The sequence below is a fragment of the Canis lupus genome, chromosome 11, assembly GCF_048164855.1.
Source record: "Canis lupus baileyi chromosome 11, mCanLup2.hap1, whole genome shotgun sequence".
Classification (NCBI taxonomy): domain Eukaryota; kingdom Metazoa; phylum Chordata; class Mammalia; order Carnivora; family Canidae; genus Canis; species Canis lupus.
This window is the reverse complement of record NC_132848.1, coordinates 66,020,089-66,036,117: the sequence shown is the minus strand read 5'-3', so window position 1 is coordinate 66,036,117 and position 16,029 is coordinate 66,020,089. Positions and strand designations below refer to the sequence as shown.

General features: G+C 35.7%; 1 protein-coding gene across 17 annotated transcripts in view; it reads left to right on the top strand.

The window, feature by feature from the left end:
- Positions 1–16,029, top strand: part of WDPCP (WD repeat containing planar cell polarity effector) — a 429,099-nt gene that overhangs the window by 134,568 nt on the left and 278,502 nt on the right. For all 17 annotated transcript variants that reach the window (XM_072768570.1, XM_072768566.1, XM_072768568.1 and 14 more), the window contains 3 exons: positions 8,424–8,538; positions 11,242–11,375; positions 14,899–15,090. In XM_072768570.1, coding sequence (XP_072624671.1) covers positions 8,424–8,538; positions 11,242–11,375; positions 14,899–15,090 — 441 coding nt within the window. The remainder of the gene's footprint in view (positions 1–8,423; positions 8,539–11,241; positions 11,376–14,898; positions 15,091–16,029) is intronic.

The following is a 16,029-nucleotide window of genomic DNA, read 5'->3' as shown; positions in this document are numbered from 1 at the left end:
CCGAAGACATATAAGAAGTTAAAAAAACCATCCATAATCCCAATTTTTGAAAACTCTATGAGGCTAAAAGTAAAAATTCATGCCTCTTGCTCCTAATTTCACCTCTTTGAGATACCTGGCATCAATGGTTTTGGGCATATTTTTTCTGACATTTTCTTGTATTTATACAGATAATTTCTGCATGCATATGTATATAATACACATATCACACTACTTTTTTTCCTTAAAAAATGAGATGATGCTATTCATGCAGGCCTGCAGCTTTTGGAAATTCTGCACCTCCCCCTCCAACTTCAACAATGTATCGTAGACTTGGGCAGAAAACTTCTGATTAAACTTATCTTTTATTGTATCTCCATTTGTTTCCTTCTACTAACAACATTCACAAAAACCAAACTCAGAAGCAGCTGATTTATTAACTAGCATGGCAATTTATTAATTTATAGTGTCAGATATATCTGGCATCATAGATTTTGTTCATTTGCTTGGGGGCATTCCCACCTGATAGCTGAATTACTCAAGAGACTATAGATAAGAATGTTGATTGGTGAGCTGAAAATTAGAACAAAGGCAAGGAGGTGTTCTTACAGGATATTTCTATCAAGCTACAGTAGCTCTCTGACTTGCCCTGGAGCTCTTTCTGTCTTGACAACTGGCATTAGTCATCACTTATTGCCCTGAACATCTAGAAACATACAGAACAGACTTCCTCCAGGCTCCTGATCTGAACTGTGCACTGCTCACCACTCCATTTAAGATACCTGACCAGGTCCTCAGTCATTACCCTTTCTTTATGTATTGAAAATGTTGATTAGAATTTGATGATCCCCCAAATCTGCTTGATGAAGATAGGAAAAACACGTTCACCTCCACAGCAGCTCATTTAGGAACCCTCTCCTCAGGTGAGCCTCTGTGGAAGTGACTCATATATGGAGCTTATGATCCTCAGTGTCTCCAGACATTGCCAGATGTCCCCTGGTGGCCAAAATCAGCCTCAGTTGAGAACCACTGGTTTAGAGGAAGAGTGGTTTAGAGTGAAGAAAGAGCTACAGAGAGGAAAACTGGATGGGATATAACATGGAGGTAAATGGAGAAATTAGAGTTAAGGATGTTAGTTTTCAGTGGTGTGAGAAAGAACATCGGATCTGTCCTATGTCTTGGTCTACTTTCCCACTAATTATGAGACTTTAAAAAAAAATTATTATGAGACCTTTGGTTAGTTGCTTTACCCTCCTGATTGTTAGTAAGTATGAAGCTTAAACTTGTTACTATTATTTTTTTAACTTTTATACTTATTAGGTATCAGAGTTGTACTAGCATTTTACAGACATTATAATGCATATAAAAGTCCTCTGTAAATTATAAAATTTTGTACAAAAGTGCTGTGCTATCTGATATGATTTCCTGTTCACTTTTCACCACTGCTTTTATCTCTTTTGATCTTTAAAACTACTGACAAATAGGGGAATCCCTGGGTAGCTCAGCGGTTTGACACCTGCCTTCGGCCCAGGGCATGATCCTGGAGTCCTGGGATCGAGTCCCACATTGGGCTCCCTGCATGGAGCCTGCTTCTCCCTCTGCCTGTGTCTCTGCCTCTCTCTCTCTGTGTCTCTCATTAATAAATAAATAAAATCTTTAAAAAATAAAATAAAACTACTGACAGATTTATTTTTGACTTGTTTTGTGTGTGTGAATTTCACCATGATTATAAATATTTTCTAGGAATCATCACTTTATGTAATATACATAAACATAAAAGAGGTGGCTTGAAAATTACATTAGGGAATAAAAAGTAGCATTACTCATAGTAAGTGAGAAAATGAGATTTCTTATATTGAAATAGACCTAGCAGGGCAAATTTCTAGGCATGTATCTATTCCATATATTGAGTAACACCATACAAATCTTTGGGAAACCCCATTGTTAACACTTCTCCATCCAGAAAAATGCCTATTTATTTCTTGTCCTTTTGTTTCTTGTCCTTAAATCAGTTCCCTCTGGAGAGTCCATTAAATTTTTTTCTTCCTTGTCTTAACTGCATTCACTTTTGTTTCTCTACTTTAATGGATTAGTCAGGCATGATTTCCTTCTATACTCAAATGTTTGCTGAAAGAAGGAATAAATTACAGAAGACATGTTATCTTTCTTTTAGCAGGTTATCTACTAAAATGATCAGTGACACTACTCTTCGTTAAAGATTTCCACAATGTAAAATTGTTTGACTATCTATAGCTCTCAGTTTCTCCAGAATTAATCCCATGGATTGGATTGGGGACAGAATTGAGTGAGGTGTTGTGTACCATTGTGATGTAAATTCACTGGACCTCCATGAGAGTGGCTCTATAATACCTTAAATATTTGCTTCAGCCCTGGAATTCACTCCAGTGGCCCTAATACTTTATTGCCTCTCTAAATTGTAGTGTTTAGGTCCTGCTGTCTCCCACCTATCTGCTAATGATTTTGGGTACTGCTAATGATTTTTAGTACTGACCTTGTATACCTTTACTTATCATTTTTTTCCTCAGATGTGATAATAATCACATGGATTTGGGGAGAGTTTTCTTAACCAATGAGAATATTGAAGTCAGTGGGATTGTTTTTGATCACTATTATAAAACACCTCATCCACAATTATTGCACCAGTTCTTCTTGAATACTTGAGACCAAGTGTGAGACCCACTCTTCTCTGTGGGTATTAAACTCTCTCTTCTAGGAAGCAACTATTAATCATAACCAAACCTCCATGTCTCTCTGAAATGAGGTCTTCTCCTGTATTCTTTATATACTCTACTAACATGTGTCTTCCTTATTCACCATTGTATCCCCTCATATAGTTGCATTATATGGGAGGCACTCACGTCTTTTGACCTAGTGAATGAAATGAAACTCAGGTTCTTGTGGTTGTTTATGTTTTGTTTGGATTAATAGTATCATCTGATATAATTTTCTTTTTCTTTTCCCAGTGCCATTTCACCTCCAATTAAATACTGAAACTAAGGTTAGGAGAAATCACTCGAAGGGCCATCTGAAGATTGTGGGAATCATTTGTCACTTTTTAAAAGAGAAAGCCTCTTTGGTATGAGCTTATTGGAGAAAATGAGAAGGAGAGATGATAAAGGCAATGGAAAGAAACATGTACAAAGCAGAAATAATAAGAAATATACTTCCTGTCTACGAGGCCATCTGAGAAAAGAAGTTTTCATTCTTATTTTGCCCTAGTCATGTTCTGCACAAAGAACAACGTTAAAATTGGAACAATTTTGGGAAATCTCATGGGCCTTCCATTGATTGTTCCTGTGGATCTATTTTCAAGCTCAGATCTGCTCTGTAGTGGCTTTCCTTTACTTCTCTCGTCTTTTTCATTTTCTGACCTGTCAGAATTCTCCAATTCCTTGCAGTAAGATAGAACAATATCTTTTTTTTTTAAAGATTTTAATTATTTATTCATGAGAGACACAGAGAGAAAGAGGCAGAAACACAAGCAGAGGGAGAAGAAGCAGGCTCCATGCAGGAAGCCAGATGCAGGACTTGATCCTGGGACCCCTGGATCACGCCCTGAGCCAAAGGCAGACGCCCAACCACTGAGCCACCTGGGCGTCCCAAGATAGGACAATATCTTAGTGTCCCTTTTCCTTCTTGTTCTGCCGAATCTTATGTAGGCCATTTTTATTTTAGAGAGTTTAAAAGCAAACCTTTTGGGGAAACAGGTGGAAACACTTTCCTGTCTGAACCTGAATATTCTTTTCCTGAACTTCAGACAAATTTTTCCTGATTCTGGTTATCTCCATTACTATATCCAGGACTATCTTTGGCACCGGTATTTGGAAACTTTATGCTTTCCCACAGGTTGTTTTATAAAAATGTTAATTAGCTTATTAATTTATCTATATCTTCTTATTTCAAAATCTAGTGTCAGAGATACCTCTAGGCCACAAGACATTTAGAGATCTATAATGATGCACATAGCTTGATCCTAATGAGTACCCAGACTAACTCAATAAGGGTGCTAACGTGACCTTTTAACACCTCTACAGATTGGAATGCTTCAAACCTCAGACCATGGGCCTCTTTCTCTTTCAACTTTTATTGATTGATTGAGTGAAATTTTTTTTTTCCTCATGGCTCTAGAGAGTAGAATTCCAAGATCAGTGTGCTGTCAGGGTTGCATTCTGTTAAGGCCCCTCACCCTGGCTTAAAGACAGCAGTCTTCTTACTATATCATTATATGGCCTTTCCTCTGTTTGTGGACATGGAGGGAGAGAGAGAGGGAGAAAGAGCGAACTTCTGTTTTCTCTTCCTCCTCTTACGAGAATATGAATCAGAGTGGATTGTGGCCCTAACCATATGACCTCTCTAACTCATTTTTTAAGGACCGCTTATCCAGTTCCATGACTTTAAACACTACCTTTATATTCTTGATGACTCCTAAATATATATCTCCAGCCCTTACATCACCCTAAGCTTCAGACTCATTTCTAATTGTCTACTCAATATCTCTACTCATATGTCCATAGACACGATAAACTAACATGTTCAAAACCAAACTTTTGATCCCCCCTAAATATGTATTTCTTTGAGTCTTGCCTATCTCATTAAATCCATTTGCTCAGCCCAGATATTTTTGAGTTTTTCTCTTGTATGCCATATCCAATCCTTCTGCAGGTCCTGGTTGATTCCCTCTAAAATATGTCTCAAATCTGTCCACATATCATTTCCTCTAGCATTGCCATTCTATCCAAGCCATCATCATCTCTCACCTGGACCACTGCAATAGCCTCCTAATAGTCTCCTAGCTTCTACTTTTGCCCATACCCCTCTTTAAAACATAAATTAGATTATAATTCTCTGCTGCTTAAAATCCAGTAATTTCTCATCAACCTAACCTGGCCCTAGAGCTACCTCTTTGATTTCATCCTCTATGAATATATATCACTGTCACTCATTTCCCCTTAGCTACTTTGCCCTGGCTTTCTTCAGTCATTCCAGGCACATTCTGACCTTAGAGTTTTTGCATTTGCAGTTCTCTGCCTCGATTCCCTTTCTCCAAATAATACTGTGATTTGTTCAATCATAGTACTCAAATCATAGTACTCAAATGTCATTTCCTTAGAGAGGTCTTTTTTTTTTTTTTTCTTTATTAGTCATTCTAAAAACAGCATTCTCCTAAAATCCCCATCCTTACTGTGCTTTATTTTTCTCTGTAGTTCTTATTGCCATCTGACATTATACCAAAATTCTTTACCTGTAGCTTGTGTCTACATGAGAATGCAAGCTCCCTGAGGTGAGGGAGGGCAAGGGCTTTGTTATGTTCACTGCTGTTGTCTTCAGTACCTAGAATAGGGCCTGGCTTTTACAAAATACTAAATATATATTTGTGGAATGAGTGAATTGAATATAAGGATAAGTGGCTGCACGTATCCTTTGAACAAAGATTCTGAAGGAATGCTGAAACTCAGTGGGCAGGATTCACAGTTCCCAAATCATTGCTCCTATCTCCATGTGGTATCTACTGCAGCACGCATGCTTTCTTTCTTACTGTACCTTGACACTTACCCTTCGAATCCTTTCTAGCTTAAGTCCACCTTTTACTTACTCTCACAGGTTGCACTTTATATCTCCATCCCACAAGACTGGTCTTTTAGAATTACCTTTCTGAGATAGCAAATGCTCAAACATAGAAACAGCAGTTACTATTAGGAGATGAGGGTTAGTTCATGATGCTGGTGCCTAAGAGCAGAAAATAAGGAACAAGAAATTTGGGACTTGGACAAATTAAATTCTGCAGTTCTGGAGGAACTTGCACATATCTTGGAAACAATATCCTTATGAAATCATAGCAATTGGGAAAGGTGACAAAAGGATAGTACTGGTGACAACTAACCTGGAGTCTAGTGTACCCTATTTAGTATTGAGTCCAGTCTGGGCGCAAGATTTTTAGAAAGACAAAAATAGGTGTTCAGAGATGGCAAATAGTATAGTGAATACACATCATATGAGTATTGGTCGAATAATAATAATTGCAAACATTTACTATGTGCTAGGCATTCTAAATACTGTTTGTAAAAAGTTATTTAATGCTCATCCTATGAGGTAGATGTTACTCTATCTTTTTGGATGAGGAAATGAAGTTACAGAGAAGTTAAGTAACTCCACAAGGTCCCATAGCTAGTAAGAGGTAGAACCAATGCTGATTTCATTCCGATTTCAGAGTCCATGCTTAACACTATCTTTTAATATTTTAATATATGCTATTGAAAAATTCAGGTTATTATGGAAGTTCTTGGAAGGCAGTATTTTTACCTCAGCTCAAGTGTCACCATCTCCCTATTCGATATCCCTAGTCTCCCCAGTATGTACTCCTATAATAGGACCAGCAATAGCACTTTATTACACTTATTTGCTTGTATCTCTGCCTCTCTCAACCTGCCTTTAACCTATTTTGAGGACAATATTTTATTCTCTTTTGAGCCATTAAACTTAGTTTAGTGCTTGCCATATAATCAACATTCAGTTTTTGTTGAATGAAAAAAAAATGAATGAATGATCTCTAAATCAATTAGTAAGATAATGAACTCCTAATCACTGGATGTATTCAAGCATGGACTGAATACTTGAGGGATGCTTGAAGGGATGCTGCAGAAGGAACTTCCACATTTGTGGAAGATTAGACTAAGTTTCTATCTGACCATGAATAATCTGATCCTATAATGAGTTAAATTATGATTTTTTTTCTTCGAACATTTCATTAGCACCTAGTGTATGCCTGGTATTGTTTTAGACATTGAAGAAACAAAGACAAAAGTGTCCTAGCCAGTATCCATAAAGAGCTGGTAGTCAGTGGATAATTAAGAAAAGAGATGCTCAAGATTATAGATGTAAAGTTTTAGTAGATAAAAATAAATAGAAAAGGAACAGATCTTAGACATGTTTTGAATAAATGGGGGCGGGAGAAAAAAGCTGTGACATAGGAGGGAACTAGGTATGAAAGATGACCCTAAAACTGCCTGCCTGAGAAGGGAGAATTTAGAAGTAAAGACCATGTGCTATGTTATGGGGGAATTCCCCAAAGGGAAATATCAGTGTTAGCCATCAAAGTGTATTGCAGGGCTGGATGTAATTCAGTAGGGATTAATTTGTGAATATTTTGAAATTCTTGGAACAAATGTTCTTATTAGTTTCCCAAATGAATAAAAATGATCACATCTTCATGCCGTCTGCCTCCTTTAGGGGCATTGACATTAAATGGACAATCTATTAAGTCATGTGGGACGCTTCAGTTTCTTTTCCTATTCATATGCCTGGAATCTGTTGTGCAGTGGGGAAGTAATAGTCTTTCTTTATATTAACCTGGTCCCTCTTGCTGCTCATCCTTCACACATGTCTAAATATGTCTTGACACAGAATCATCCTGTCTAGCTGGGACATGATGCCTAGGTAGGTGGGGAATTCCCCTGTTTTGTTTAAAATCATAGTTGTCTTTGAGTTTGGCTAGCATGTTGATAATTAGTTTACTGACAATTGGTTTTTTTTCTTTTTATACCATATGCTATTGCATGATTCATCTGCCTTGAGTCTGTTGCCTTGAAGGTGAAACAATTTCTTCCAATGTTGATATTTCATAATCTCATAGATAACAAGCATACGCATATGCATAGTCCTTTCAGAAGTTTTAAACATTTGGAGATGAATGAATGATGTTGCCACAAATGGAAAGGAGCAGTATAACATCATAATGGTGATATCCAGTCATCTTTTTTTGGGTGGTTGGATGAACACTGGTATTGGTAAAGCCCAGCTATTTTACTATGTATCTCTTTTTGAGAAATTGTTTGTGGTATGTATTATTTATTTATGAATTTTATAGTTTGACATTTTACTTTAGTTGCCTAGATTTACATGTATTTTAATATTTTTAAACTGACAAGATCTTTGTTTGTAGAAGTGGGGTTTAAATTCCAAATAAATTGTAGCGTTCACTGTTTATAGTCTAATGTAGCATCTTTTTATATTTGATGTATAGCAAACCTTCAGAAATCTCTTAATTTGACATAAATAGTAATCTTTCGAAATACTTTAATAAAACATAGTACATTTCTGAATGCAATGCAAAACAGTTACTTCTACATGGGTGCTTTCTAAGTGTTTTGATGATTAGACTACTAATAATCATGGACTAAATTCAGTTTCTGCACAAAGCTTTATTCAGTGCATTTATTGTGTTGCATCATTTAGTCACCTGTATCTTTTTACTCAGAATGGCAGTGATTGTTTCTGATGAAGAAAAACTCTTTATAATTTCATGGTGTAGATGCCTATGTATATATATCTTTATAATTTATATATTTGAAGAGAGACTTTTTTTTTAAAGACTCTAATTCTCAGTATATCTCCTCTCCCCCTCTGATCCCTTTACCTGGTTTTAGCTCCTCTTTGGTTCAGGTGTGCTGGTGTCCTTAAGCCTCTCTGGGCCACAGCTGGAGAAAGTGGTGATTGACAGAAGCCTGGTGGGGAAGCTCATCTCTGACTCCATCAGTGATGGTAATTACCCCCAAGTGCAAATCAATTGCCTACATAAACAGTGGGGCAGGAGAAATAGTGTGTCAACAGGTACACTAATTATTACCACTGGGGACTTGCAAACACAAGTAATCGCTTATAATAGCATAGTTACAACCCCTGGGACCAATACAGGTTTTGACTAATATTTAATACCAAAATTGTGTCAAGCACTGGGCTCATATTCTGAGTATTTTTCACTTTTTCATTTAAAAAATGTGAACATATTTTCAAAACAGGGTGGGGTTTTTGTGTGTGTTCTTTCAAAATTAATCCCCTATTGACATTTCAAATATTTTTCACTTTCAAATGAATTTTGAATGAATGACCCAAACATGTCAATACAGGCACCAATAAAAAAAAAAAATCTGTAATTTGCTAGTAGGAAGATCCTTTGTTACCAAAATCTATGAATACTAACTTTTGAGAAAATTTAGGCAATATTTCTAAATATCAAAAACCAATGCCAAATATACTAGATGAAGCTGGATCCTTTTAAGTGTACCATAATCAGTATATAATTGCTACAAAGCACATAATCAAGGGGTACCTGGGTGGTATAGTTGGTAGGATGTCTAACTAGGTTTCAGCTTGGGTTGTGAGTTCAAGGTCAGACATCAAGCCCGGTGTCAAGCCCTGTGTTGAGCTCCATGCTCGGCACAGAGTCAGAGTTAGCTTGGATTTCTCTCTTCTTCTCCCTTTGTCCCTCTCCCACCCTCACCCTCCCGTGCACATGTGGGTATGCACTCTCTCCCTTCCTCAAATAAATAACTCTTTAAAAAAACACATGAAAAAATATTTTAAACCAGTTATTAAAAAGGTAGGATACTGACATTTATTGAGCCCTAAAAGGCTCTAAGATCCATGTCAACCTACTTATTTAATCAAAAATAGCGTTATATGTTATAGTTATTTCTATTTTATAAATAAAGAAATTGAAGCTAAGACACTAAGGAACATGCCCGCAAATGAGATACTAAGGGAACAGCTTGAAAATAACACAACTGAGATTGTAACCCAGGTTCTAGCTGCAGAGCCCATTTTCTTTCTGCTATACTGTGCTGATTCCTGAGGTTTTTAAGGTCATATTCTTTTATTGAAGGTAAAAAGGTTTAAGAAACAAGTGGCATTATCATTAGTGATTGAAAATTCTCTTTATCCTAACTGAATAATCAAAACAAAGTGTGATCTAGTGGACAGAGGTGAGAATACAGAAACCTTCCTGTGCTCTGCCATGTGCTCTCACTAGCTACCTCTGAATAAATTGGACACAATTTCATCCTCCTCCAGAAAAGCACTTTGCAGGATGGCTATAATTAGCAACATTCATGACAATAATAAGCTGGGGGTGGGATTGTAAGTATGCCATTTCTTCTTCCTTACAGGAACATGGTGTCAAGGAAGCTTCCTATGGAAGAGTTTCCGTTTTCATATGTGTAATAATTGACCCCTCTATTCACACTGCAAATAAAATAGTGGCTGTGATGATTTTGTCGTGTTGATGCTCCTCTCTAAGAATTAAAAGGAGATTTCCAACACTATTCATGTCTTTGAGATATCTCTTTTTACTTGTTTCTTTTATTTATACCCAAAATAATACACTCTCATGAGACCATGATAACAATGTGATTTCTTGGCAGTTCTCCAGATTCTCCTGTAATTGTGTAGATATACTCTTGGTTGCTGCTTGCATAGCCAGGGGTATGGAAGTAAAGAAAAATATATGAAACATACAATAATTTCTTTATGGTAGGAGCAATATAAAACATTTCTCAAATTCCTATTATACTAAGTTTTTATCAATAATATTTATAACATTAATAGCCCTTTATGTAACTCATGAATTTTAATTGTCTACCTACTTGTGTGCATTAGAAATAAAGCTGTAGAAATATTTTTGCTAATCTTCATTACTAGATATTAACTTATGTGTGCATATTGAGCGTAATACCCTTTATTTCATTCAGCTTGTATTCATTGATGAAAGAAGGTTCATTGATGAGAAATTTAAAAATATAAAACATACAGGGATGCCTGGATGACTTGTCAGTTAAGCATCTGACTTTTGCTTGGGTCATGATCTCAGAGTCTTGGGTTGGAGCCCTGTGTTGGGCTCCCCGCTTAGTGGGGAGTCTGCTTCTCTCTCTTCCCTCTCCCCGCCCCCTGCTTGTGTGCATGTGCACTCACAAATGAATGAATGAATGAATGAATGAATGAAATGAAATTGGTGGAAAACATTGATCTGTATTCCCTAAAAAATGAATTTATTCTCAGGTGGTTTATATCATGTAAACACAGGATTAAAGGCCAAGTACAAATAAAAGTAAATCTTTACATTCAGATATGAAATAATCTTTAATAAATAATCTTTAATTTATGCTTTTCTAGCTCTACTTCCAAATGTAGCTTACTTGGTTATTGTCCCCAAACATCAGTGTATCATAAAATGGTCTTAGGAAAAAAGGAAAAAGTATCAAATCCATGCATGACTAAATTTATGATTATTGTTTCTGATATCTTTAATATCCTTGTAAAATAATGATATTTAGGAGACTAGTTATTTCAATTGTTATTTATCTTATGAGAATAACTTTTCGTAATATTTTGGTGAAAACATTTCTCAATTCATTATTATTTTATTCTAATTTAGTATTTTATGATATCAAATCTGTATTTGTTTTTTAGCTCTTCTCACAGACAGTTTCATCATCTTATCATTTTTGGCACAAAACAAACTATGTTTTATTCAGTTTACCAAGAAGATGGGTTCTCCTGATACAAACAAAAGACTGGAAAAACTCTCAGCCTTGGATTATAAGGTAGAGATTTCAATTTATAGAGTTGTATTATTAATTATTAAGGCATACTAGAGTATCACATTGATTGATATTATACTCATTATTCTTGAATATTTCTAGATTTCAGACAAACCAGAGTTAATTGTATGATTATGGTTGTTTCAATGGAAATATTGGCTTTCCCACCTTTTCTTGTTTACTCTCATCATGAGAGTCTAATAATGGCATGTTTGGAGCAATTTATGTAGTATTTATGGAAATCAAAGATAGATAATAAAGACAAGTCACACATTTGAAAATGGTTTTCTTGCTAAGGGCAGTATATATACTATTCTCATTTTTCTCTAAGACCTCATATCACCTAGGCAAAGATAGCTTGGCTATCCTTCTGGCTTCCGTTTCACAAGAAAAGAAAGAAGAAAGAAGGCACTTCCAGAGGTTAATAAAAAAGTGTAATAAACAAGGAGTGGGAAGACCCCTCACCCCCCACATACACATATACCCAACTATAACTAGAGAAAAATGCAAAACAAAATCTCCTTCATATGTTAGTATCTCTCCCTTCACTAACTCCAGGTAATTTGTTTCCTTGTATCAGGGATTTTACATCTGTTAAGGCAGGATTTTTATTTTAAATGATGTGTTTCATATAAGTTTTGCCACATTACATTTTAACTGCTTGGAAGGCACACACTCTGCTAGGATGAGTATCTAATACATTTTCCAGGCTGTTTCAGTTCAAGGCCTCTTTTCAGCAATGACTTGTGTTTGCAAGATTGATCCAGCCTCTGTGACGTGGATTTGAGACAGTTCACTGTTCACTGGGAACAGAGCTGATATACAGCTTCCTTAAAAAAGATGCACACTTATGCCATACCCAGAGTATCTATCCATAATACGGGCAAAGATTTTTAGAAGTCAGCTTTGTGGCTTGAAACTTTGTGTGTGTTTCTGAAAAAGTAGTATTCAGGCTAACCTTTTGCCCTTTGGGATTATTTCTTATTGTGATTGAGGTGGTAGTGGTATGGGGAGGATTTAAATTTATTTGGTAGAAACATCTAGTCTTGTAAAAAGATTTTCAACATGGGATAAAGTATATTAAATGAGTTTTTCATTCTGGTAATAAACTGTAATTTGGTTCTATTTGCCAACTTTGTGGAGCTTCCATTACATTTTGTATAATATTGATTTTCTTTAATTGAGGTCAGTGGTACTCATATTATATTTTGATTAGTAAAAAAAACTGATCTTAACATTCTTAATGGGATATTATCTTCCAGGTTGGCTAGCTGTAGATTTATTTGAAATGTTGCTTATTTACAAATACTGGTCTTTAAAATACACCAATATGTAAAAGGTAAATAAATTAATGAAATGCTCCAATATGCAGTAACTCAAACTTTTTATGTTTTCAATGCTATGATGTCAAATTTTATATGATGTTTTTTCAACTTAGGTATAATGGATAGCTTAATAGTCTTCTTAGCTGAAGGATAGTAGCTGCCCATTAATGAGATCAGAGGGGGAACTGTCAGAATGTCATCTTTTCTTACAAGAAGATTTGAAAAATAGACTTACTATATGGACTCTTCACTTTAAAAGAATTGTTTATTCTTTCTGCCTTTGGGTTTGAGAACAGGGGCACTCTACATCATTTCTATACATTGGAGAAGTGACCTACTTCCCTTTGGAAAAGCCCAAGGATTCCTTTCTGGTTCAGTATTTAAAATATAGGTATTTAAAAACTTAGTAAAAACTGCCATTTGTCTTTTGGAAGGATAATTTAAGAAACTTGTTCACTTTACTTGCCCTGTTGACCATCATGATAGAATACTAATGCCATTAAAAACTCACAGGAAATAGGAAATTTCAGTTAACATGCATGGTTTGCACTACGAGGAATGAAAGTGTCAGTCTCTTAACTATTTTCTCATCTAGAAATTCGTAAGTAACATGTTGACATGGCAATAGGACATCAAATAGTGTATATTTATTTGTAAGGACTTAGCAATTCCATTATGGTACTTATCTCAAGATAAGTAGTTAAAATAGTGATATTGGGAGCATAAATATGAGAATTTGCACTTCAAAGCCTAAAGTACATCTGTGTTGTCTGTCATTGCCCATTTGGATTTTAAAACAAAGAAATAGTGTAGAATATTATAATTCTGCTTTTCTTTACAGCTGTACCATAATTTGATTCTTTCAGAATGAAATAATTTTGGCAAAGAAAATTGCAGGGTAAATATCAAAAACGACTGACCTTTAACAAGTTTTCCAGTCTACATTTTAAAAATCCAATTCAATTTATTTAACAGGGAAGGGACAGTGCAAGGAGTTAAATGTTTACCATGAGAGAACAACACTGGTAATTACTTTGATTTCAGTTCCTTTTGATGTGCATTCAGAGGATGAAGAGGTCAATAATATTATGGCCATGCAAATAGAAAAGGGTTCCTTTTGACCATATTAAAAAAAATAGCAGAGGATTATTAAAGCATTAACCTTGATTTTAATGGCCTTGGTTGAGTGGTGAGATCACAATTTGGATGAGCCTGATTATTTACTAAATACAATACATAAATGCAACGGGTTCTTAACACCCATTGCACTCTGGCATTATCGCATTACTGCCATCCTTTGTTGCCTTGCAGACAGGAATATGAAAGCAATCTGTCATGTAGTGAGACTGGCTCCAGAAGCATTTCTCTGATAAGAAGACCCCCTGCCCTTTGCTAGTGTCTGGTCCAGTAGGCTTAGCCATGCGCTTAATCCCCAGAAAGTGGTTCGATTATTGCTGACCAGCAATGGCAAGATAGTTTTTTTTTTCTTCCAAGCTATCAACCTTCCATTAATTCCTTAAGCAGAAATACGGTGCAATCTATATTTCCTTGGCATGTGTCACCCAGATGGTGCCGTGCTTATGTTTTCAAATAACCATGTTCCAAAATAACATAGTTTGAATAATAAATTCTACAAATCCTTCCTAAGAAAGAGAAGCATAATTCTCAGAAGCTGCATAAACTTTTACGCATGATGCTATGGCTTATCCCTTTATGCAGAATATATGTGTATATGTCTCATATATTCTTTAAAGTGATATTTCCTCAAGTTGTTTTTCCTTTTATTGTTGTCAGTCATTGTTAAAGTGTTATGTCTTAAACAGTAGTGAGATACTCTTGGTCAGCAGTACTGAACTTGTCATTTAATATAGCTGGTCTTAAATCCTATGTGTAGGTCGATGCTGTCAAGCAGCCATGACTGTACATTTTGGTATTGATTGGGATTGCTACAGCCAATTCCTCCCTAACTCACATTTCTCCTTTTCCTTTCCTCTGCTAAAAATGGGGAGAATTTTGAACATATGTCTTTTTTATATATGTGTCAAAAGAATTTGGTAAATTCTGACACCTCCTTAAGCACATGTTTAACATGCATATTTACTTGCATTTATCTACATTTACAGATGCTTTAATTTTTGTAATACTGTGAGGATTTTGCATTAAAAAATGATTCTCATATGCTTTTTTTCCTTGATAATTAGATTTCCTATTACGAGATACCAGGCCCAGTAAACAGAACAACAGAGCGTCGTCTAGCTATCAATTGTGTTCAGGATATAGTTGTCTGCTGGTGGCCATTGGTCAGTGATGATGCTTGGCCTTGGGCCCCCATTTCTCCAGAGAAGGACAGAGCCAATCTGCTGCTCCTAGGTTATGCTCAAGGAAGACTGGAGGTAAATATAAAGCAAATATATACATTTTGTTGAAGAGCAAATAAAATAGGATTATTAGTTTTTCTATTCTGAAATAAGGATGAATACTTTGTTAAGCCTAGAATTTATTTTTCTAAATTCTCAAAGAAAGAAATTATGAATAAAGTGGGGGTTCTTAAAAGTATCATATCTATAGGGTAAACAGAGAATTCCAGGGCTGGCCTGAATCTCACAATGATTAAGAACACAGCCTTCTGGGTTCAAATCCTAGCTATGCCACTACCTAGCTCTCTGTCCTTGAGCAAGGTATTAACCTCTGTGCACTGTGCTTTCATTATTTGAAAAATAGAGTTAATGAAGATAAGTATGTTAATATATGCATTTAGAGCAATACCTACATATAGTAAACTCTCAAATATGGACCACTGTTGTGATTCTTATTATCGTTATTAGTACTGTCATTATTGTTTGCCCATAATTTCCAGCCTGCCAAAGCTATATTATCAATCACCTTCTTTATACTTCAGTCATTGAACCAGCAGTCAAGTGCTTATTTTGTGGAAGACTGTGGTGCCAAACCATGGCTGAGGCAAGAATTTATAAGGATGGCTGTAGAGCAATGGCCTTCTCAGTCTAGAATTGTGCCTCAAACAGGAACACTACAAGGGTTAATCTAGGAGGCAATGATAGTAGTTCACTCCACCTATTCCTGACAGTGGTTCCAACATCATTCATTATGTTGTAATTTCACCTTGGACCAGTACTTTGAGTATGGAATTCTGTTTTTATAATTTAAAACAAAAGCAACCTTCCTGTTTCTTCAAGTTTTTGCCTGAGTAAAATATAGATAGTCCCAGATTATACATGGTTTGACTTAGGATTTTTGACTTTGCCATGATGTGGAGGCAGTACATGTTCAGTAGAAGCCATACTTTAGAATTTTGATCTTTTTCAAAGAAC